This window comes from Kwoniella mangroviensis (assembly GCF_000507465.2).
Source record: "Kwoniella mangroviensis CBS 8507 chromosome 1 map unlocalized Ctg02, whole genome shotgun sequence".
Taxonomy (NCBI): Eukaryota; Fungi; Basidiomycota; class Tremellomycetes; order Tremellales; family Cryptococcaceae; genus Kwoniella; species Kwoniella mangrovensis.
In genome coordinates this window covers 2,204,372-2,225,814 of record NW_027062534.1, presented here as the reverse complement: position 1 = coordinate 2,225,814, position 21,443 = coordinate 2,204,372, and the positions used below count along the sequence as shown (strand labels likewise).

The 21,443-nt window shown below is 43.9% G+C and overlaps 11 protein-coding genes across 11 annotated transcripts; 7 read left to right on the top strand and 4 right to left on the bottom strand.

Annotated features, from left to right (window-relative positions):
• Nucleotides 1–411: 411 nt before the first annotated feature.
• On the top strand, nucleotides 412–1,044 carry I203_105944 (uncharacterized protein; the record flags this gene model as incomplete). Its single annotated transcript, XM_019147716.1, has 1 exon — nucleotides 412–1,044. The coding sequence occupies one exon, from the start codon at nucleotides 412–414 to the stop codon at nucleotides 1,042–1,044; it is 633 nt and encodes a 210-aa protein (XP_019002634.1).
• A 351-nt stretch (nucleotides 1,045–1,395) lies between these two features.
• I203_105943 (T-complex protein 1 subunit gamma) lies at nucleotides 1,396–3,852 on the bottom strand (the record flags this gene model as incomplete). The annotated part of the gene is made up of 9 exons (XM_019147715.1): nucleotides 1,396–1,527; nucleotides 1,623–1,751; nucleotides 1,827–2,154; nucleotides 2,256–2,436; nucleotides 2,560–3,198; nucleotides 3,319–3,449; nucleotides 3,517–3,596; nucleotides 3,660–3,721; nucleotides 3,816–3,852. The coding sequence occupies 9 exons, from the start codon at nucleotides 3,850–3,852 to the stop codon at nucleotides 1,396–1,398; spliced, it is 1,719 nt and encodes a 572-aa protein (XP_019002633.1).
• A 445-nt stretch (nucleotides 3,853–4,297) lies between these two features.
• Nucleotides 4,298–4,633, top strand: I203_105942 (mitochondrial 37S ribosomal protein uS19m; the record flags this gene model as incomplete). The annotated part of the gene is made up of 2 exons (XM_019147714.1): nucleotides 4,298–4,340; nucleotides 4,413–4,633. The coding sequence occupies 2 exons, from the start codon at nucleotides 4,298–4,300 to the stop codon at nucleotides 4,631–4,633; spliced, it is 264 nt and encodes an 87-aa protein (XP_019002632.1).
• Nucleotides 4,634–5,481: 848 nt separating this feature from the next.
• I203_105941 (uncharacterized protein) lies at nucleotides 5,482–7,512 on the top strand (the record flags this gene model as incomplete). The annotated part of the gene is made up of 2 exons (XM_019147713.1): nucleotides 5,482–5,684; nucleotides 5,751–7,512. 2 exons carry the CDS (start codon nucleotides 5,482–5,484, stop codon nucleotides 7,510–7,512), a joined length of 1,965 nt encoding a protein of 654 aa, XP_019002631.1.
• Nucleotides 7,513–7,870: 358 nt separating this feature from the next.
• On the bottom strand, nucleotides 7,871–9,491 carry I203_105940 (60S ribosomal protein uL3; the record flags this gene model as incomplete). Its single annotated transcript, XM_019147712.2, has 6 exons — nucleotides 7,871–8,315; nucleotides 8,381–8,749; nucleotides 8,821–8,983; nucleotides 9,039–9,132; nucleotides 9,315–9,367; nucleotides 9,443–9,491. 6 exons carry the CDS (start codon nucleotides 9,489–9,491, stop codon nucleotides 7,871–7,873), a joined length of 1,173 nt encoding a protein of 390 aa, XP_019002630.2.
• A 3,018-nt stretch (nucleotides 9,492–12,509) lies between these two features.
• Nucleotides 12,510–13,424, top strand: I203_105939 (uncharacterized protein; the record flags this gene model as incomplete). Its single annotated transcript, XM_019147711.1, has 4 exons — nucleotides 12,510–12,644; nucleotides 12,711–12,800; nucleotides 12,858–13,106; nucleotides 13,179–13,424. 4 exons carry the CDS (start codon nucleotides 12,510–12,512, stop codon nucleotides 13,422–13,424), a joined length of 720 nt encoding a protein of 239 aa, XP_019002629.1.
• Nucleotides 13,425–13,748: 324 nt separating this feature from the next.
• On the bottom strand, nucleotides 13,749–15,156 carry I203_105938 (Kae1-associated kinase Bud32; the record flags this gene model as incomplete). The annotated part of the gene is made up of 6 exons (XM_019147710.1): nucleotides 13,749–13,786; nucleotides 13,859–13,928; nucleotides 13,996–14,118; nucleotides 14,245–14,375; nucleotides 14,457–14,934; nucleotides 15,070–15,156. The coding sequence occupies 6 exons, from the start codon at nucleotides 15,154–15,156 to the stop codon at nucleotides 13,749–13,751; spliced, it is 927 nt and encodes a 308-aa protein (XP_019002628.1).
• Nucleotides 15,157–15,629: 473 nt separating this feature from the next.
• On the bottom strand, nucleotides 15,630–18,246 carry I203_105937 (uncharacterized protein; the record flags this gene model as incomplete). The annotated part of the gene is made up of 7 exons (XM_019147709.1): nucleotides 15,630–16,421; nucleotides 16,491–16,684; nucleotides 16,746–16,959; nucleotides 17,039–17,244; nucleotides 17,346–17,506; nucleotides 17,581–17,751; nucleotides 17,834–18,246. The coding sequence occupies 7 exons, from the start codon at nucleotides 18,244–18,246 to the stop codon at nucleotides 15,630–15,632; spliced, it is 2,151 nt and encodes a 716-aa protein (XP_019002627.1).
• Nucleotides 18,247–18,957: 711 nt separating this feature from the next.
• Nucleotides 18,958–19,229, top strand: I203_105936 (uncharacterized protein; the record flags this gene model as incomplete). Its single annotated transcript, XM_065517871.1, has 2 exons — nucleotides 18,958–18,964; nucleotides 19,036–19,229. The coding sequence occupies 2 exons, from the start codon at nucleotides 18,958–18,960 to the stop codon at nucleotides 19,227–19,229; spliced, it is 201 nt and encodes a 66-aa protein (XP_065373175.1).
• A 145-nt stretch (nucleotides 19,230–19,374) lies between these two features.
• On the top strand, nucleotides 19,375–20,262 carry I203_105935 (uncharacterized protein; the record flags this gene model as incomplete). Its single annotated transcript, XM_065517870.1, has 2 exons — nucleotides 19,375–19,460; nucleotides 19,686–20,262. 2 exons carry the CDS (start codon nucleotides 19,375–19,377, stop codon nucleotides 20,260–20,262), a joined length of 663 nt encoding a protein of 220 aa, XP_065373174.1.
• Nucleotides 20,263–20,301: 39 nt separating this feature from the next.
• Nucleotides 20,302–20,968, top strand: I203_105934 (uncharacterized protein; the record flags this gene model as incomplete). The annotated part of the gene is made up of 2 exons (XM_065517869.1): nucleotides 20,302–20,833; nucleotides 20,889–20,968. 2 exons carry the CDS (start codon nucleotides 20,302–20,304, stop codon nucleotides 20,966–20,968), a joined length of 612 nt encoding a protein of 203 aa, XP_065373173.1.
• Between the last annotated feature and the right edge of the window lie 475 nt (nucleotides 20,969–21,443).

The following is a 21,443-nucleotide window of genomic DNA, read 5'->3' as shown; positions in this document are numbered from 1 at the left end:
TGGTTGAATGATTCCGACCCGATGGTCTGTAATGTAATGTACAGTATATCTGCTCACACGAAGAAGAGGGAATGAAGATTGCACGGAAGGGTGAAGCGGAAGGACAGGGAGGGAGGGGGTCACAGTGAGAAAATGAAGATGTCATCGTTTTTTTTTTCTGTGTGGGATAAATCGCGTGGATGACACGTGGAATGTTTCGGTTACCAACGATACAGAAAGATATCCCAACAACAGACGGATATCGAGTAGATTCTGCTTGTATGAGTCGAGTCAAGTTATAAACTCCGGACTCTCCAACTTTGACACTACGGATCCAGTCTAGGTAGCGAGATCAGAGGAACTGGGTAGCTTAACTTCCTGCTCCAAGATATATCTGTCTCCATTTGGGGATCTCACCGACTATCCTCCATCATGTCAACATCACAGCCAACCGGCCTCGAACCTCACCATGCGGACGGTACACCTTCCATCACCCCCAATACCTTTTCGAGTCATGCCTCCCCTCTTCCTAGATCCTACACAACTCGTCCAGGTACTGCGTCCGATGCTGCGAAGATCTCAAAGCTAGTAGGAAACACCTGGTCAGAATTATTCGGATGGTCGGTCTCACCTCAAGATTTAGATACCTATATCAACGTCACACTCTCACCATCGAGCTTCGAATCGGAACTTGAGCAAAGCGATAAACACATATTCATCTGTGCTTCTTCTTCTTCTTCCTCGGACCAACAAGCAGAGATATTAGGTGTATCTCAATTAGTCAACAACCCCTCACCTCCGATGGAAATACCCAACTCTATAGAGTTACAAAGATTGTATGCCCACCGCTCAACACACGGTACGGGGCTCGGTCAACTTCTGATCACCAAATCGAAGGAGAAGGCCAGAGAGTTGGGGAAGAGTAAGATTTGGTTGGGCGTATGGGAAGGTAATGAGAGAGGGAAGAGGTTTTACGAGAAGATGGGTTTTGAGAGAGTCGGGGAAAAGGTGTTTTATGCGGGGGAATCAAAGAGGAGGGATCTGATCATGTGTATAGATGTGTAATCACTGAAGCAAATCGAATGAAGGAGTGGACTCGTATGATAGAGAACAGATGACCAAGATGTTAGATGACCAAAATGTTGTCTAGACGTTGTATTGAAAGGTAGATTAATTAGTTGTATATGATGAACGGACGACCCTAGGTCTTCAACGCTTGATCGAAAGCAGGAATTGACAGTACTGTACGGTACATTCCTGAAGATGTGGTCACCATGATCATAGTCGTTATCACGGAAGGTCTGTCTCGCAAGAAATGATACATGTATACCTTAGTACATTATCTATGCATGGATCAAAATCATGATCATTATGATTATTCTCATTTTTGTGTTTGCCCAAGTCATTCCACCCCCTCTACATCTCAGGCATCTCACCACCTGGACCTTCCTCCCCGCCCATAGTCTGTACACCACCTCCTGCACCAGCTTCTTCTCCTGGTCTTTTGGCGGATACGATATCGTCTACACGAAGTAACAATGTGGCGGACTAGCATCAAACACGAAACATCATCAGCATCGTTTTTTAAAAGGATACACAAACGTGATGTTCCGAGAAGAGTACACATTGAAGCTTGGACTCACCTCGATAGCAGTCTTCAAAGTTTGGATCTTGACGGAAGCAGATTCCAACAGTCCATATTCCTTCATATCTGTCACCTTTCCAGTATCACCATCTACACCGAACATGTGATGACCCTCAGCGTGTTTAGCCTATATTGAGCGAAGATCAATGACAAATCAGCATACTCTCTCATAGTTGTATGTCAAGATGGATACCAGACTCACTCTCAACTCAGTCAATGTCCTGATCGCATTCCCTCCGCAATTCTGCACCAGCGTCCTTGGGATGACCTCCAAAGCTTCCGCAATAGCCTTGTAAGGTGCTCCAGCGACACCAGGAAGTAATTTCGCTTTCTCATCCAGAGCTACCGAAATGGCCATCTCGGTCGCACCTCCTCCAGGAGCTAGGATAGGGTTGAACACTACGTTTCGAGCTACTGACATAGCATCTGCGAGGTTTCGATCTATCTCATTGAGGATATCTTTGGAAGGTCCTCGGAGAAGAATGGTACATGCTTTAGGGTTGGAGCATTTATCAAGGAAGGTGAAGTATCTAACACATATGGGAGGACAGTCAGCATTAAGCGATGAAAGACTGGTAATTGAAGGAGGGAATTTAGGAGAAAGCGAAGAGAGGGACAGAATGATACTCACTCATCACCCAACTTCTCAATATGGAACAAACCACACTGCGTACCAACATCGCTATCCCTCAGATCTTCGACTCGGTTGACGATAGTAGCTCCTACAGCTCTAGCAATGCGGTTGTTATCTGACTTTCGTACTCGTCGGATAGCAGTGATGTTCGCTTTGAGGAGGTAGTGTTGAGCGAGGTCTATGTAAATGCAAAGAAAGCATCAGTACAGTAACTCAGGTAAATGATGTACAAGCTAATCTATTCCCATGTCCAGGGATAGCGAAAAGGTGGTCAACTCCTTGGGAATGACTGATTACTCACCGGAAACACCTTTCTCTGTAAATACCAAATCCGGTTTAAATTCAATGATCTTCTCACACATCGATTTGATCTGTTCTTCTTCAATCTGTAAAATCCTATTCCAATCTTTTTCATTCTGAATCTCAATGTTTGTTTGAGATTCACCCTTCTTATACTCTAATGGACAATCCAACAGTACGATTCGAGGATTTTCGATTTTTCTTCTCATCTTGGGATGAGTGACATCTTTATTTATCATTACACCACTTAATACTCCAGATTCTTCAATTTCACCTCCTGGAACTTTCTCAACTCTCGCATATCGCTTGATATCTACAGTCTTGATATTCAAACTCTCCAATTTACCCTCGGCGCTACCGCCAACCAAGCCGTTTTCAGACTCGGCTGTGACTGCTACTGTCCTAACTGCTTGTAAGGCCAATGAACACATCAAGTCTGACCATCTAGAAGAGAATTTGGTACCGATAGAGGTCTTGATGAGAGCCATCATCTCTGATTCGGATGAGATATCGACAGGGATGGAGATCTTCTGGATAGTTTCGAGGGCATCGTTGAGAGCTTGTTTGAATGCTCGGATAATGACGACGGGGTGGATGTGCCTTTCGAGGAGTGGGAGGGAGTAGGCAAGGATTTCACCGGCTGAGTTCGGAAACACCATTGATAGTCAGTTTCAGTGCTACATTCGGTATGACTTGTGTTTGTTATGTGTGATGTGACTTGACACGAGACTCATATGGCAAAAAGAATTACCCAACTCACCAAGGATGATAACACTGGTCGTACCATCACCGACTTCCTCATCTTGAGTTCTCGAAAGTTCAATCATTGACTTTGCAGCTGGGTGAGCTACGTCGATTTCTCGTAAGATCGCATGACCGTCATTAGTCAATCTATATAGCAATCAGTATCAGTTGATGTTCTCGTCATTGGCTCGCCGCAGAGAACGATATAACTGACAGGATACCACCCATAGGATCTAAAATCATCTTCAACATTGCTTTGGGACCAAGACAAGTTCTGATCACATCGGCGACGGTCTATACAAGCACAGTCAGCCGGATGAGCTTACATTGAAAGTTTCGTCTAATGTTGAAGCTCACCTTTGCAGCTACGATATTGGCAGTTTGAGCTTTTCGACCTGATTGACGCTCAGGCCCGGTGTCTGTAAAAAGCATTGAGTCAGCTTACATAGTCCCAGTAGACACGGGTCAAGGGTCTGAACCGCTCGCTGGAGGGGTGTCTGCACTTCCACTCACTCATCACCATGACGGGTACTCCTCCAGGCATAGCCATCTTGAGTGTATCTTTACCGTGAACGATGGAAGGATGTAGAAGGTGGAGGTGGTTTGAGGGTGGTTTGCAAGCTGGTACTCGACCGTGTAGACCTAAGATGCAAAGTTGAAGCTAGCAGCTGGTTGTAGGTCTGAGGCGATCGCTGTGGATGTGACTGAAAGTGAATTGGGTTGAGAAATATACTGCTGCTTCTAGTTGTATGACTGAACTTTCTACGGATGGATGAGCTGAAATGAAATGTTCATCTCGAAATGTTCTGGGTGGAAGGACACGGGCGCGTACCAGGTCAAGTCAAAGTGATAATATTGGAGTGAATGCCACATCATGATCGCATTTCAGCTATCCCAACTGATTTCTTCGATAATCATCACAGGTCAAAAGTCAGATAAACCACATACTATCGAGATATACTCGGAAATCATTCCACACCACCAGCAGCAACACAATGCACCCCACATCACTAGTCCTGCGAAGATCGACCTGGAAAGGTGAGTTTGTCATCAAAAACTGCATGGTCTAGCCACTGGCTACGAGCTGATTGTTTTCTCTGATAATGTTAGGTCCATTTTTCACTGCCTTCCCTAATCTCTCTCAACACCTTAAAAACAATACACCGATATTCACAAAATCGAGATCATGTACTATCGTACCGAATTTCGTAGGACTGAAGTTCATGATTTATAATGGGAAGGATTACCTGCCTATAACTGTGACGGAGGAGATGGTAGGGCATAAGTTGGGGGAGTTTGCTAGTACGAGGAAAGCATGGAGTTATAGGTGAGTACGATGACTGTAGCTAATGTGGTCACGAGAAATGGGAAATGTGAGGATAGCTAGTATAGCTTCATGAGCGAGAGCATGAAGGGTTGGATCGCAGAATTGAGGGGCTTGATATGGTATTCAAATACTATCCATGATTTTTCGCTGACACACTTTTTTCCATCTTAATAGGAAAACCAAGAATTAAAGATACTATACGACGCAACAGACAAAACGGAATCAGCAGGATACACATTGATATCCCATATCTATACCCAGCACATATGCAATATACCATACCTATCTTCATCAGCATAAACCATTGGCAAAATCCCTTACTTTTACCGGTAACGAAACGCATGATGGTATATACGTTTCACAATGAAAAGGTCCACACGAACAGTACTTCCGATCAAGTTGATCCTGCGTGTACCGGACTTTCGACTCCTTTCTTGCTGCCCCGCATTGACAGGGGTGCAAGATGAGATCCTTTCTACTACTGATCCTTTGAGGTTGTACAGTGTTGAAACTTTACTGGTGTGACATTATGTTTCGCACCAAACGCATCGCTTACACCATCAAGGATGGAGTGAACATTGAGTCAACTTGGCTAATGACCATCTCCCACGACGCCTATCAATATCATTTCATATAATCAATCGATATCATATTATAGTAAAAACCATACATACAACGGTAAATCACCCTTCCTGAACAGTAAAAGCAAAAGCAAAAGTACAGTACTAAAACCAACACACTCATTGACATAAATCTTTATAATCAGTATATATAATATCACTAAAATACAAACCGATCTTGTAACTAAACGCTAACATATCATACCCTTATTTGACCTGATCTGATCAAACAATGTCTACGCCCATGTCAATCAACAAGTCCCAGAATTCGATAGTACTTCTCAGCTTAGGCCTCCTGCTGGTCACTTCCAAAAGTCTCGCCCAAAACGTGTCTTCTGCAGATGCGGGCTCTACATCCACTGGCGCTGCCACTGTTGGTACTGACAATGATAATGATACTGGCGAGGTAGATTGTGAATATGATGGAAGTGTAAAGTGAGTTCTATCCATTCCTGGCCCGTGTGGCAACCCGCTGATTTATCTGTCTTTTGGTGGACGTAGAAATTATCTAAGCTGCGCGAAGAACAAGATCTCTACGCCTATGTTGATCGGTGCAGGTATCGGAATCACCCTGGGCATTTTCGTATTATCTTTCCTTTGTATATGTTTGACCAAGAAGAAGAGACGAAAAGCCGCTCAACAAAAAGACCAAGAGCGGCTAGGCGACCAAGTTAGTAGTCATGGGGAAGATGGTAAAAATGTCGATTTGGATGATTTGGAGAAAAACCAAAACCAATCTACGGAATTCTTCTATCCAGATGATAAGAAAGATAGGAAACTTTCATTCATTTCTGCGGTCGGGGAAGAGGTCAAACCCAAAAACCCAAGTAATGATAACAAGAACAAATCATTCGAATTACTCGCTCCTCCCGCTCCCAAGCACAACAGGACCGCCTCGAACTCTTCCTCAATCTCAAATAGACCTACAATCCTTGAGAATGGTCCTACATCACTAAAACCGAAACCCTCAATAAGGAAAGGAAGTAGAGATGAGATATATAAATCTAGACCACTAAAGCATGCTCCATCAACTAGAAGACCTAATCCGACTTTTCATAAACATATGAATCAAGTTTCGATCAACGGGAGTATACACGGTGGCGAAGAGAGGGAACAACATCAATCAAAGTCAGGAGAAGGTTCACCAGTACAACTTGCGACTAAGAGGGAATTGGAAATTACCAATCCATCTCAGTCCCAATCTAGACCCAACTCCGTGTTGGAAGTACAACATCCTCGACCTTCTCAACCACCTTTAAGAGATACCTCCTCACGTCGATCAGTTTCTCACTTACCTAAACCAACTTCTAGATCTTCCATTTCTCAGCCTCATCCTCGTCCTCCGGCATACGCGATGGGCCCTCAACCCCCTCCTCCATCCGCAAGCCAAAACTACCATTCGTATAAACCCCAAATGCCGCTGAGAGGAGCATCTCAAATGACATTGGCACTACCGCCCGTACTGGAAGATGGCAAAGTATCTAAATCGCCTTCTGTATCTTCTAGACAATCTACTCTGGCTCCTCCCGCTGAGTCAGAAGATGCGGGAAGGAGTGGGACTTTCGGACCTGGTTTGATTGGTGCGGAGGGGGTGAAAAAGCAGGTCAACAAATCTTCTAAGGTAGATGCGGATAAGGTGGATATTGTTGAAAAGGAGGTATCAAAGGATGATAAGGTATTCCCAATCAAATATGAAAAGGTTGGTGCATCTCGAAAAGTGGACGAAGTGAAACTGCCCAACATTACCATGTCCGACTCTACGACTGCACCCGCGCATACTTTGCATGATGATCAAAGACCTGTCGAATCACTTACAACCACTCCTGCGGTGCCTACGCTGAAGGATATAGAAGCACCAAAAGAGGAATCAGACGAAAGTAAGAAACCCAAGAAACCCAAAAGTAGACGTGAGGAATTGAGACAGACTAATTTGATACCTTCTTATTACGTCAAAATGAATGGCTTAAACTTTGACGATGAAGAAGAGGAAGTAGTACCGACAATTGTAGATGGTGAAAGAGATGATAACGAATTGAATGTAGACGAGAAGAAGCAACACGCAGAGGTCAGCAAGGATCAAGAGACAGCGGGAAAAGAAAAAGAGAAAGAGAGGGAGGGGGAGGGGGAGGAGAGTTTACCGAATCCTTTTGATGCAGCTGAAATACATGGAACTAAGGGAAAGAAAGTACGATCAGAGCCGAAAGAAAAGAAAGAGAAAAAGGCTAAGCACAAAAAGAGTAAGAAGAGTGAAGCAGTGTCATAGAGTAACATGCATATGCATACAACCTCAGTAATGCAATGTAGCTCATGGATGTGGGATGTAGCTGCGCACCCTTGCATCATATCGAGTATTCGTCTTGTATCGTTTGTGAAAACGCAGCTTCTTCCATCTTGTGACGATAAGCGCAGAAGTGAATGAGATGAGTCGCCGGTCAGGTCGTGTACAGAAGAGAAACGATCATGCAATCGCGCAGCCATTCCATGTGAAACGCTCATAAGCAATGCATATATGAGACGTCAAAGTCAACCTGATGTTACAAGTATGGATTATCCCATCCATCAATCCAAATCCCTTCTCATCCCTACTTTCCAATTATCTGAAACCCAAATTGCTAAACAGTTTAAGCATCAGATTTAATCTTGAGTTGACCGAGGAAAGCGTTCTTCTCAGCTTTATCTTGGAATCTACCGTGACCGAAGTTGGATGAGGTATCGATGAATTTGAGTTGGACTTTCTCGGTGTGAGCTCTGGAAGTGTGAGTTCGGAGGGCCTTTCGGAGAGTGAGGATCCTCTTGACAGGACCGGCACAAGTTCCTTTGATCATGACGAAATCGTTCTTGACGATACCGTATCGGACGAAACCACCCATAGGGGTGATGTCCTTTTTGGTCAAGTCGAAGTCGGTAGAACCTGAAGATCCGGATGAACCGTTGGCAATTCGGTAGATCTTGTGGTTGATCGATGTTCTGGAGTGGTATCCTCGTTGACCAGCTCGGGCAACTGAGAACATCACCTTGGATGGATGCCAAGCACCAATACAAGCAACTTTTCGGAGACCTCGGTGACTGCGATGGGTTGACGGAATCAGCTCAGTAAGATCACATTTGTAAAAGAAGATGACCACACTCACGTCTTTCTAGGAAGTCTGGAAGTACCCCATCGAGCAGTAACACCCTCGTAACCGTGACCCTTGGTAACACCAATGATATCGATAGGTTCATCTTGTTCGAAGATGGAACCGACCTCGACGGTCTTTTCAAAGTTGGATTTGGCAAAGTCGACTTTGTCAGCGACGGAACCACCGTTGACTTGGATTTCCATCAAGTGAGCCTTCTTTTGGGAGAGACCAGTCTTGGAGATTTGTGTGTGGACCAAAACTCGGACGACGGTACAGTACTTCTTGATTCTCTCGAGTTCTCGGGTGACGGATTGACCGTTGTTCTCGGTGTGTTTCTTGGTGTATCGGGTGAAAGCCTTCTTCTTCGATCGGTACCAGTTCCTATGACGAGTCACCTAATCAGCATATGATGATCCCTATCGGGGAGTACGAATAAGAAAGAGTAAACTCACTTGTAGAATCGTCTCTTAACTTCGTCAGACAAGTGTTCAGCCCAGACGGTAGTCAAGGATCTCAAACCTCGAGGGGTCTCTACGTAACCAACAACACCAACAACGACGATAGGAGGAGTTTCAAGGACGGTAACGGCCTCAACAACTTCTCTCTTGTGCATTTCTGGGATATTACATCAGTATTACATTCCTGTCATTTCGATAAAGCAAAAACTCACTAGATCCAGGTCGGTCGAGGTCTCGGACGATGTGGGTCATACCAGCCTTGTAACCCATGGTGGCGGTAAGGTGGACTGGCTTCTTGGGGTCGTCCTATATGATCAAACCATTTGAACGTTAACGAGGTATTCTCCTTTCCGTCTCCCAAACAGATCCTAATCCTGCTATTCCTCATCCCATCCCTTTCCGTTTCTTTTCCATCCTCATCCTATCCTATGACAATCTACTCATCCTCGTAGTCCCAGCTATCATCCAAAATGAAATCCTCAACTAACCTTAGGGAAAGCCTTACATCTTCCTCTGTGTCGGGCAGCTCGCTTTCTGGGAACTAATCGTCAAAACCACCTTTCATCAGCTCTTCAATCCTTTTCGCTGGTTGGATGCATAAAGATTTGGTACTCACGGAAAGCAAGCGAACCGTGACGAGGCTCCTCGTATTTTCGGTGAGACATCTCGACTTTTTTTAATGTGTTTTAAAGAAAAGACTTGAGGGATGAAGAAAGCAGATAAAAAGTTTACGACAACGTTAAAGATTCTTCACCCAGCAGCTCAGCAGTGACAGAGACGGCACCAGTGGTGGGATGATTTGGGTGGGATTCAGGGTATCGACTGAAAAGCTGAAATGCACACGTGGGAGTCATGAGACGCGAGTGGCTCTGTGTCGGTTCTAAGCTGTCTAAACGCCGACAAGCACGATTCCACCCGTATCCTCCCTTTCAGACGCACAACCTCCACCGAGTTCACCAGTGAGATGATCATCGCACAGTTCCTTCGTAGCATTTATTTGCATCACACGCAAATGAACAAAGCCTCGCCTATTAGCCACGTCACAATGAGACGATACACCACACATGACATCGCATCTCATCGCATCATCGACAACTCGTTATTGACTCACATGATGACACGCTTTGCTCCATCCATCAATCACCATCGGTGATCTCGGCGACGCGCAACGTTATGACACAGTGATAGAGTTTCGGTGCGAAATGTCATTCGTTTCATTCGATTCGATCCGATAAGTAAAACTCTGCTTAGCTCATCACATTTGTCCGAGGTGCAGTGGATAGACGTATGCTTGTTGAAAGGAGGTCTAGCCATCGGACAGACCATCACTCCATCTTTCATCACACTCTTCCAGTTTCAAAAACCGACAAGAAAATCGGCATTGGACATCACCATATAGTCGTATTCTTCTGTTCTTCGCCTAAAAGCAATGCTTTCCCCAATAAAACGGCTCGAAAAAGTCGCATCGCCATGATCTTTTGACTTATATTCTAAAACACTAGCTCAAAGGAGTGTTTGACTCACTCCTCGAAGAACAAAAATCAAGTCCGAACTAGTCAATTCCGAATAACACTGCTATCGATCGGATGATGAAAGACATGTCTACATATCCGTTAGATTGATCTTCTATCTTTTCTTAGTTGGTGATGGGATCGCATCCCATTTTTACATCGAAAAGAATGGAGTTTCTACCGTTTCTTCCTGGCTTGAAGGGGAAAACTGATTACCATAGTACCAAAGACATGAATTACTGCAATGATGGAGATGATTCGTAACTTGAACAACAAACCTCACATATGAATCTGGTTTCTACTCTGAAGGTATTTGCGTTCAATTGTGACGGACGAATTTACTGACTCGAGGAAGATTCATCCCCACACGAGCAACGCGAAAGGAGGGTATTGAGCGTTTCGCACCTTCTTATCCCTTATTCCTGCGCCCAAAAGTTATTTTTCATACTTTACTCATCAACGACCCTTTTCCCCGCCGAAAGTCAACTGATCAATCAAAGAAATACTAAAATGTTATTTCCTATCGACCATCACCCATCAAAATCTCTCGAAGATCTACGAATCGATTTCATACGTTTGATGATGGTACCTCGACTCATATTCCTGGACTTTTCATTCATTGCAGGTAGAAGAAGAGAGGAAAACGAATTGATTCGTACTGATATATCGACGCTTTGACCCCTCCTTTCCTCCATCTTCTCGTGTTGGATCCCACTAAAAATGAAAACGCTGATCAATCTGTTCGTTGGTTATATCATTCAAATCCACGATCCATCAAGGAAAACTCGTTACATTTCTTGATAACCCCACAAAGATTTAGACATGTCTTCCTCTGCTCTTCCCCCTTTGAATCAGAATGATCAACTACACGTTACTACACGATATCTGCCATCAAAGTTGAGGTCACCATCATCATCATCATCACTACTTTGAGATCTCACCCGAACAACAACATTCAACCCATCTCACATCTCACATTGAAGTTAAGATATAAATATCCTTCTACTTTTATCATTTCAACATCGACTTCCTCTTTCCTTTTCTTCTCTTCTTTCCTCAAGGGAGGAAACCAATATCCTTCAGATCGTACTTAGCTTTAGACAGATTAGTACATTCTTCTTCCTTCCTACTGATTTATCGATGTTGCTCTCCCTGGTCTAACCACTTCGTGGTAGGATCTAGCATCGCCTCCAATCGATAGTAGAATTAACTAGAGATATATGGTATCATCTTTTCGCTACTCCAACTTGACACGATAGATAAATCTGCGTCTTCTACGGAAAAGCAGGTTTCATCGTCTGCCTCTCAATCTATTAATCGCAAATCTCAAGTCGCTTTTGTTAGCGACTGTACGACCTTCGGACTGCGCTCTATTTAGCCTCAAGACCTTCAATTACGCTCTAATACGCTCGAAGCCTTCGCTCTAATACGCCTTAAGCTCTGCCCTAACACGCTCTTCTCACTTCGCTTCTGGCGCTTGTGCGACCTTCGGACTTCGCTTCAATCCGCCTTAAGACCTGCTCTAATACGCTCTGACGATCTCTCGTGCGGCCACTGCACGGACTTCGGACCTAACGCTCAAAGGCAGAATTCAGCTTAACCTGGCGGCGAGTCTACCTTCCTCTACTTCCAACTCCGAACATATACCTACCTCCTTTCATGGTTATACCTCCTATGTCATCTTGCATCTCCGCTTCTTTGTACCGTCTCACCCAATTTCCATCTCATCTCGATCTCAGTCCAGTATCTGATATATTTGACAATTCATGGTCATACCTTTATATCGTCTTGCCATCTGTCCTCGGACGGAACATGGCGAGCTGATCACTTTTACTTTACTTTACATCATATAACTCTTCGCTTTAACATTTTACTGCCACTACATGCTTCTCATTCCCCGATCACTCCTCAGCTTAGTCACCCTAGACTGAGTTCAAATGACATTGATCTCGCCATGTATGATACTTTTCCCCTTGTTCTTCCCTATACATAGCAGAGATGCGATATGGACTGTCTCAGGATGCATCATCTGCTGACTTCAGCTCAGACATAGCCTCAGAACTTTATACTCGCACAGCCCATCCCAGCGATCCCGATTGGTGAATTGCTTCCATCGTTCACGTGTTGCGAGCTTAATTATACAAGTTGCTAATGTTGGTTGCTGTAGCCGCAATGCCTCGATCTCCTTCTACTCCTAGACGAGCTTGCTCGATTTCATTGGACGCACCGTATCCAACCGGTCGAAATTCATCGAGAAGACGACGAGGAATCAGGCCGACGACATGTCAAAACTGCGGGTGTGGGGAGGTGAGTCAAAACCTTGATGCGCTAATGTATATTGCACACTGATCATGATCATGTACTCTCTCATAGGGTGGCACGAACATGTGGCGTAGTAATCCTGATCCGCAACGCATTGCAGAAACCAGAGATAATATGCTATGCAATGCATGTGGACTCTGGGTAAGCCGGTCCTCAATTGTTGCTTCTATTTATCATCCGCTGATGCCTGGGGGACAGAGAAAAGAGCATGATGTTCATCGTCCTCCTGCCTGGTGGGGAAGAAGAAGATCTTCCGCTTCACCAAGCCCTTCATCGACCTCATCGGCTACGTCCTTTCACCCTCGTCTTGACGTCAGACGAAGAAGATCAAGAAGGGGAGCCAACCAAAGACCTTCCTCTCCTTCACCTGCTCCGAATGACAAGGAATTAGGTCAGGACGAGATGAAAGAAGTAGCGGAAATGCTGCTTGGCTTGAGGATGCCCAAGGTGAATATTATATTTGAGTATCCTTTTGCAGTAGAAACGAATGAGCGATGGCTGACAATCCATTTTGTAAAGGAGGAAAAACAGGTCCACCTAGCTCAACACCTCCGAATGCCCTCTCCTTTATATGACCGTCCAGCATGGCTCTTCAACCGACCACCGCCGCCTGTCTCTGCTGTACCGCCTCCAAAGGGATTCCTCCCACCATCCGTAGCTCGATCTTTCGTTCCGATTGACGAGCTCTTAAACCCGTCTCAAGCAGGACGTTCAGGTCGATTGCCTACCGCAAAAGTCGATAGACACGTTCGTTCTAAGTTGTAAGATATTTCCAACCGAGCGCGGCGAAGGTTCGCCGTATATTCCGATTTTAGAGAGAAGAGAACAGTATCGTAAGAACGTCATTCATTAAAATTCTGATTAGTTGGTTCCCCGTCTTTCCATCTGCGACTTTGACTATTAGCATTCCTTCTTTGGCGATATCTCCAAGGGTAAATCGCATTTTGGCGATCTTTGATAGTGAGTGACAAGAAAATTGTAGATAGATATATATTATCAGTTATACGAATCATGTGAATGTATCCTCATGCCAAGTGAACGATTTGCCCGTAGGTGCATGCGGGGCGAGTACATGTAAGCTGTAGGATATCATCCAGTCATATCTCTCTTCCTGCCTCTCTTCCGCACTGAGCGATTCATCATTGTGATCAGTCAGTTGAACGCTATGGTATTCTATGTTTGTGCAAGAACATGCTCACCTTCTTTCAACTTTGTTTCTATGGGTTTCCACTTCTTCTCTCCCAATCCTTTGGCATAAGCTTCGAGTACCTATCATCGTGATACCGTGTCATCAGTTGAAGCATTGATCCAAGCCGAAGAGTCTGAAGACACTTACACCGGCATACAATTTCTCCGACCTGGGATGGGTAGAAGCGAACGCTCGTTCCAAAACATATAGATCTACAGCGTAGTTCTCCGGGAATTGAGCGGTTGACGATAATCCGAAATCTATCAATACCTAAGATGATCGAGAGAAAGCGAAAATCAGTACATATTCTTCCGACCAGCATGGTATATGAGGGTATGTCGGTTTATGATGTGTTGGATATGGACAAAGTAGAGCAAGTGACAGACTAAAACCTACAATCTCATAAGGGTGCGATTTGTTATCGGGAGTTAACCTAATCATCATATTTGATGTTGTCAAATCACCGTGGATGATAGTTGTCAAATGTAATTTGGCTAATGCTGAGCCTATCGATCGCATCAGGTGGTCTAGGTAGTATGAATGGATTGAAAAAAAGAACAATCAGAGAACAGATATAACATTCTGAGACGGGAACGATATTGACATACCTCGGCCTACTCCCAATTGTTTCAACTTATCCCATCCTTCATTCCCTTCTTCGACCTCCCCCTCCCCCTGAACATCCACATCTCTCTCATCATCATTGGTATCAATATCCAATTCTATCTCTTCTTCATCCTGATATTCCATCTCTCCCTCAGCTCCACCACCAAGAACCTCCCTAACACTCCATCCCTGCACTTTTTCCAATCCTATACATCCACCCTTTTCATCAACCCACAATACCCTCGGGACCGTCACTCCGTATCTCGCTGCTCTAGCTAGGGAACGAGCTTCGAATGTCAATCTAGAAGCTGTCAGGGAAGCGTCGAGGGAGGGATGTCGATATCGTTTTGGGAAACGGTATTTGACTATTACCCCTTTGTTTGATGAAGATGAGGTTGAGGAAGAAGAGGAAGACGAAGGGGAGGAGGATGGGTTGTATATCCTTGGAGTAGGGAAAAGAGACGATAGAGCAAAGACTTTCTAAAACATAAAACAATCATTAGAATGTGTCAGTATGAACCTTGCAAAACTTGTTGTAAGCAGGAGAGAAATTGAAATTTGTCATGTTTACAGTATTTTTTGGGAAGATAGTAAAGATGTTGAGGTACGACTTACCGCTTCTGCACCTTGTTTTATGAGCTCTCCTCTTTCTAGATAATACTTTGAGGGCGAGTAAGAATAATAGGAAGCGGGGGTTGACATCGCTGCTAAAATGTTGAGTACGAACAAGACGAGATAGAGTGAAGACAATGAAGAAAAGTTGACTTTTGACTTGTTGAGCTGTTGACAAGTTTGCTGTTTTGCTGTTGATCAACCTCCACCAATTCAAGTAGTAAGTCGAAAACAATTTGCCCGTCGTCTTGAATGACCGTTCTTTTTCTCACCTGTGTGTATGCATATGCAGTGGTATAGAGGAATTCGAGGACCGATATCGAACATGCACAACAGATACATAAAGATGTAACACAACGATGTATAATGATAGGAATTAATAGTCATATATATGCACTGGTTGGTTACTAAGTATATTCAGGTTACTGATGAATTGCCATCAATGAATTATGAGCATAACATACAAATCATCATCATCTCGTTAACAGAATGTCTTCTTTCGATACATCTCATCGTTCAAGGGGTGATTGATCTTCCAACTCTTTGCTCCTCCGCCGTGGAATCTAGTCCAATCCGATATAATCCGCATCATTCTCAAAATCATCATCACCCCCTCCAGCCCTTCCTAATCCACCTTTTGATGCCCAGAACGCTCTTCTTTCTTTTCCACCGGTGGCATATCCTTTCTTAGGTTGAGGAGGGGGAGGTTCGATATACTGAACTGAACTATCGGTATCACTATCACTGTCACTATCGCTTGAGATTGAATCGAATTCATCTTTATCTTGATTGTTCTTCTTATTCTTCTTACTTTTATTCGTCTGACTCGTCGTCGATCGTTTCTTATTTTTGCTATTTTTGGATATACTATACCTCGATTCCTCAGGTGGTGAATCCAAAATCTCAATATCATCTTCCGAAACATCACTTGAACCTCCATATCTAGCTTCCACAGCAGCCGCTTTCGCTCTTAGATTATTATTATCTTGTTTGTCAGGTTTGAGCATAGCGAAAGTATCGTCCGGTCCAATTTCCCCATCCTCGTCTTCATCTTCGTCGAAGGACGAATCTTCAAATTCATATGATGAATCGTTGATATCAGGTTCAGATACTTCATCATCATCCACGATGATCGCTCCTACTCCACCATTCGTATTTCGATCCTTCGGTACGGATACAGATGTATTGCGAGATGAGGCTTTTGAACGATCTTTCGATCGTGGGGTAAATAGTATGGGAGGTGGTCGATAGTTGATAACGTATTGTTCTGGGTTGGCGCCCATGGGTATAGATAACAGTTTTTGGAGTTTCCCACTTTGATGGAGTTGTTGAAGAGCTGTACGTTGTTTGAGTGTCTGGAACATCCGTTGAGGACATAAATCAGCTACTTTAACTTGAACCCATATAAACTGCGATCGACCCACCTCCTTGGTTATGCCCATCACACCACTCAATATACTCATCTTATCCGGATCTATCTCATCTTTCCTTCTACCCGATGTTCTCCCACTGATCTCATCGGCCCTCTCGAACAATCTCATAAGGAGTAATTCATACGCTCCCGCGAGGGTATTCTTCACCTGCCTGATTCCGAACGAGCCACCTGAGATATCATTATCTGCACGAGACTATATCAGCCCTTAGGTCCTTCACAAGTACGATTGTGAAATCTTGCTCACCTCTATCCTGCGGATCCTCAATGCTCAACAAGAAACTCTGATTAGGTCGTAACCATCCTCTGGACGATTTCAAGTAATAATAACCGCCTTTACGTATCGACAATCCTACATCTTGATAATTGAAATTGCGTCCATACAGTTCGAAAAACTCAATTAGGAGTGTACCCAGATTCTCCTCTGGCTCCAATTCTGATTTGCGTAACTTCGGATGTACCTGCAAACATCAAGGTCGTCATCAGCTGTCATCTCATGAAACAAAGAGAGATAGAACAGGTGAAAAACACTCGACATACCTGTAAAAAACTGATCACAAGACAAATAACCGCATAACTACCCAATCCACCTGTGTATACCTCATTCATCGATCTTTGACTCAGGAAAGATTTCACTACCAATATCAACTGCCTTGATCCAGGTAGAGAATCAAGATACTGATTGATGATTTTGCTAGCTGATATACCGTTTACTTGATTCAATGATATATCGACGTTTAGTTTGCCTAGGAAAGAACGAAAAAGCCATGTCAGATCTATGTGCTTTTGTCACGCTGAGGAATGGGACCATGAACGGGGGATGATATAGACTTGGTCATGAACTCACCTTCGTTAGTTATAAACTTGATGATAGGTACTCTAGCTCTTGATATTATAGCCACTTCGTCCGTTATTCTAGCCATCCTCATCGCTCTAGCCATATCAGCTAGTAACCTAGCTTTGTTAGATTCGGAGAAGTGTTTGTTCGTAACCACCAGATCGATATCGCTGTGAGCAACGGAAAATTAAAATTAGTGTGATACATCATTTGAGCATCGATTGACAAGATGCGTTCAACTCACCCCTGCGGTAAATACAGCTGCGTCTGCCAACTTCCAAAAGGTGTAACCTCAGCATCTGGCCAAAGTTTCAGTATGCTCCTACTGATCAATTCGATCATGAAGAGCCTAACTTCAAACTCTTCTTTGGTTGGTGAAACGTATTTATAGAACGCGTTGATCTCTTCATTTAACCTATACGCAGTTGAGTCAATCTCGTCAGCTTGATGAGCTTTCATTAACGGCGAAGAATCTATAGCGGAAATATTGAGCTCACATTTCAGAAGGATCTCTACACTTCTCCCAATCCACCAAATCACACCATGGTGCATGTCTTTCGTTCGCTTTTCTCTCCTCTTTCAAATTTCTAGGTCCAGTCTCATCCTTTTCCTTCTGTTTATCCTTTTCTCTATCTCGTTTACCTTTCTTCTGCTTTTTAGATGACTTCTTATCTTTATCTTTTCCCGTATCTTGCTGTTGCGTTATGGTGGATCCCGCATCTGATACTTTTCTTTTTCCCTTTCTACTACTGTTACTGGTACTATTCTCCGTATTTGTAGTAGCTGGTTTAGGAGGTAAAGATGCTAAGCCTGTTTTGGAGGTGGAAGGACCAGCTTCGGGAGGAGGGGACAAACCGAAGGATATGAAATCTGCTCCCTCAGAGAAATCCGTCGGTGGTGGTTGGGCCATCGTGGAGTCTCAGCTGAGGGTACGATGCTAGATACAAGTTGTGTGAAGGTGGATGAGTGGAATGGTACTCCAGAATCCACGATGGGTTTTGATTTCATCTTCAGAGTGCAAGTGGAGGAGGACCATCGATCAACTTTTCGAGTGAAAGGACAGAGGATTACGTAAATCACACGCAAACCCACGTCATTCCCTTCTGACCGCCACGTGGTGACTTCCTCCTCCTTCCGCATGCCCATATAATCTCCGTTCGGATGTATATAATCTCCCATTCGATATTACATAATGGGCAGTTTATCCTGTTCATCTGATATTTATCCGTTCGAGGCGCAATATCTTCCATTCGAATACAGTATCTCCCATTCGAATCACATTTTATCCCATTCGAAACCCACTTCATCTCTTCCGAATGGCATGCTATCTGCATGCATCGCTTGATATGCACTAAGATTGACACTGACAGCGTCAGAGACGTTACCACCTCCTTCACTGAGGCCCTATAGCTGTGTAGAACAAGCAATGGATACCAAGGTTGAAGGATGTTCTACGTTGAGCGATCTTCTACACGATTGTAGAATCCAAACAACGGTGCGAACAAACAAAGCAACACGACTTATAATACGTTCTTTCTCTTTGACTTCTTTCTTCAAACAATCACAAATCATTCTAAAACCTCTTTCTATCTCGAATATATCCTCACAGACTTTGTTCAACATGGCTGGTAAAAGATTAGACATTCCTACTCGCCAAAATCCTCTAGAGGCTCAAAATCGAGAGCTGAAACGAAACCAGCTGAGAAAAAGGCTGAAAAGCCTAAGCCTAAACCAAAAACAAATCCAAAACCTCCAGTATCTGATGTACAAACTAAGGATACGCCTACTCCAAAGAAGACCGCTCCCATTCGACGATCTTACATTCAATTCCCTGGACCTTTTGCCAGAATATGGTTGGACTCGATGAAAGAAAATGATCCCATCTGGTCTTGAAGAGAATATCAACAAGTTCGAGCAGTCTTTTGAAGTGTCTCTCCAGCCATTCGAGCACTCCCTCGACCAGCTCTTCCCTTCTGTTGCCGTCAAATTTGAATTCATTCGATTTAAAGACAAAACTCAATCGTCGACGTTACCTCGCATGGGAAGAGGACCAGTGTGTGCTGTAGATGGATCACTTCAGAAGTGTCATCAAGCTCAACCATTTGTTCCTGCCTTTCTTTATATGTAAGTACCTTTAACTTCGTCTTGATCATCTTATTCGAATCCCTACTCGACCATTCGAAGCCTTATTCGAGCATTCGAATCGATGTCGAATCATCATTGATACTATGATTCGCTGGTTCAAATGCTCGAATAACAATCCAATTGTCTCAGCTCTATCGAACGAAGTCGAACAGCCCTCTTCTCACTGTATTCCACTCTGTGTAATGCTGACTCGCTTGTATCTAGTCATCCTGATGCCATCTGCGACAAAGCAACTCATTTCGGCATTCCCACTTTGCTTTTTCGATGGGAAGTGAAGACTGTCAAGATCTCCGACACTCGTTCGCTTACCGAATTGGTTCTTTATTCTTGCTGGTCCTGTTATACCCGTGGTGGGCAAGGATGTACTGTTCAGGGGAAGATAATATCCGAAACCTCAGATGAAAACGTATCCCAACTCGACTTCTCAGAGTTTGCTGATAATGGCGATTCGAATGGTCCTACTCTCTTCCCTCAAGAACAACCTGAAGTCGATAATACTTCTGACAACGAACTCGAATCGGAAGAAAACACTTCTCCTATTGGTTCTTTTAAACGTCCTGCATCTCCGCCATCTTCTGCAGGCGCTTTCAAGAAGATTCGAGTGGATTCTGAAACTGTATTATTGCTACCTGCAACTCCTACCCCTGCCTCAAGTCCAACATTTCTTCTGCGGACAAGACACTTGTCCCTCTGGGAAAGAAAGGTAGAGACTACTTTGCCAACCTCAAGAAGAAGCGAACGCCTCCTCCTCCCCAGAAGTGAACACCATGGATTTGCTTGAACCAAACCAACTCATTCGACCGATGTCTTTTTACATCCGATGAAACCTTTTGCCCTCCCCATTCAACCTTCCAGACCGTCTAAAAATGATAAATCAAACGAACAACCTGCCGTATCAACAACCGAATCAACTGCAACTGTTATCGCACCTGCTTCTTCATCATCGTTGCTTTCCGGATCTGCTGACTTGAAGTCCTATTTTCAACAATCTGTGCAGGCTGTATCGTCGCTGCATAAAGATCTTCAGTCTAAGTCACGATCATTCGAATTGGGAATGGATGAACTCTTATCTCAAGTAGAAGGATTCAAAAATCAAGCTCAGATTGATAGGGCATCTATTGAATCAGTTCGAATCGATAGGGATAACAAATTGTCTGAGCTTCGAATCATGGATACGGTAGTCTCATCTCAATTGAAGGATCTCAAGGACATGCACAGGAAGATTGTACTTTTGGAGAAGGAAATATCGCTCAAGGATAAGGAAATTGAGAATCTCAAGTCTTCCCAGAAGGTCTTTGAGGGACGAATAGCCGGAGCGGTGGAGGAACGAGTTGCAGCTGAGAAAGCCATGAGTATAGCTGAAGAACACAGAGTCGGCGGAGGGTGCTCTTAGAGATGTCATTGCAGAATGCGATTCTCTTCATAAGGAAATTGAGAAGCTGAAAGCAACGGACACTGAGAGAAGGAAAAGGGCTCAATCATTCTGATCATCTGTGTTTATAGTATCTTCCTCAATGTTGTATATTAAGAGTTATAAAGGTTGTGGTATGTCTTTTACATTGCTGATTCGGTGGTTTCATTGAAATTTTTCTCTTAACGTCTCTACATCTCTTCCTCATCTAGGCTTGGGTACTGGAAATTGGTTCGAATAATCCTGTATAGTATAAATATATGCATATGACCTCTTCTGGTTTACTCAGTCATCTCATTCGGTGACATTTTCCACCTTACGACAATTGTCTCATTCATTCGACACCACAAGAAGCAATAAAGATCACGCTGCATACTCTAGAGATCAACATTTACGAACCAAGTTGTACATACTGCTTCAATCCCATCTCTCCAGTCGCTGAAAGATCTCTCTGAGCTCTGTTTGACACGAGGCCAACGATACCAGGTGTTACTATCATTCGCACAATCTGCTCCTTCGCTCTTACTCAGCATGATTGCGATCAAAAGGTC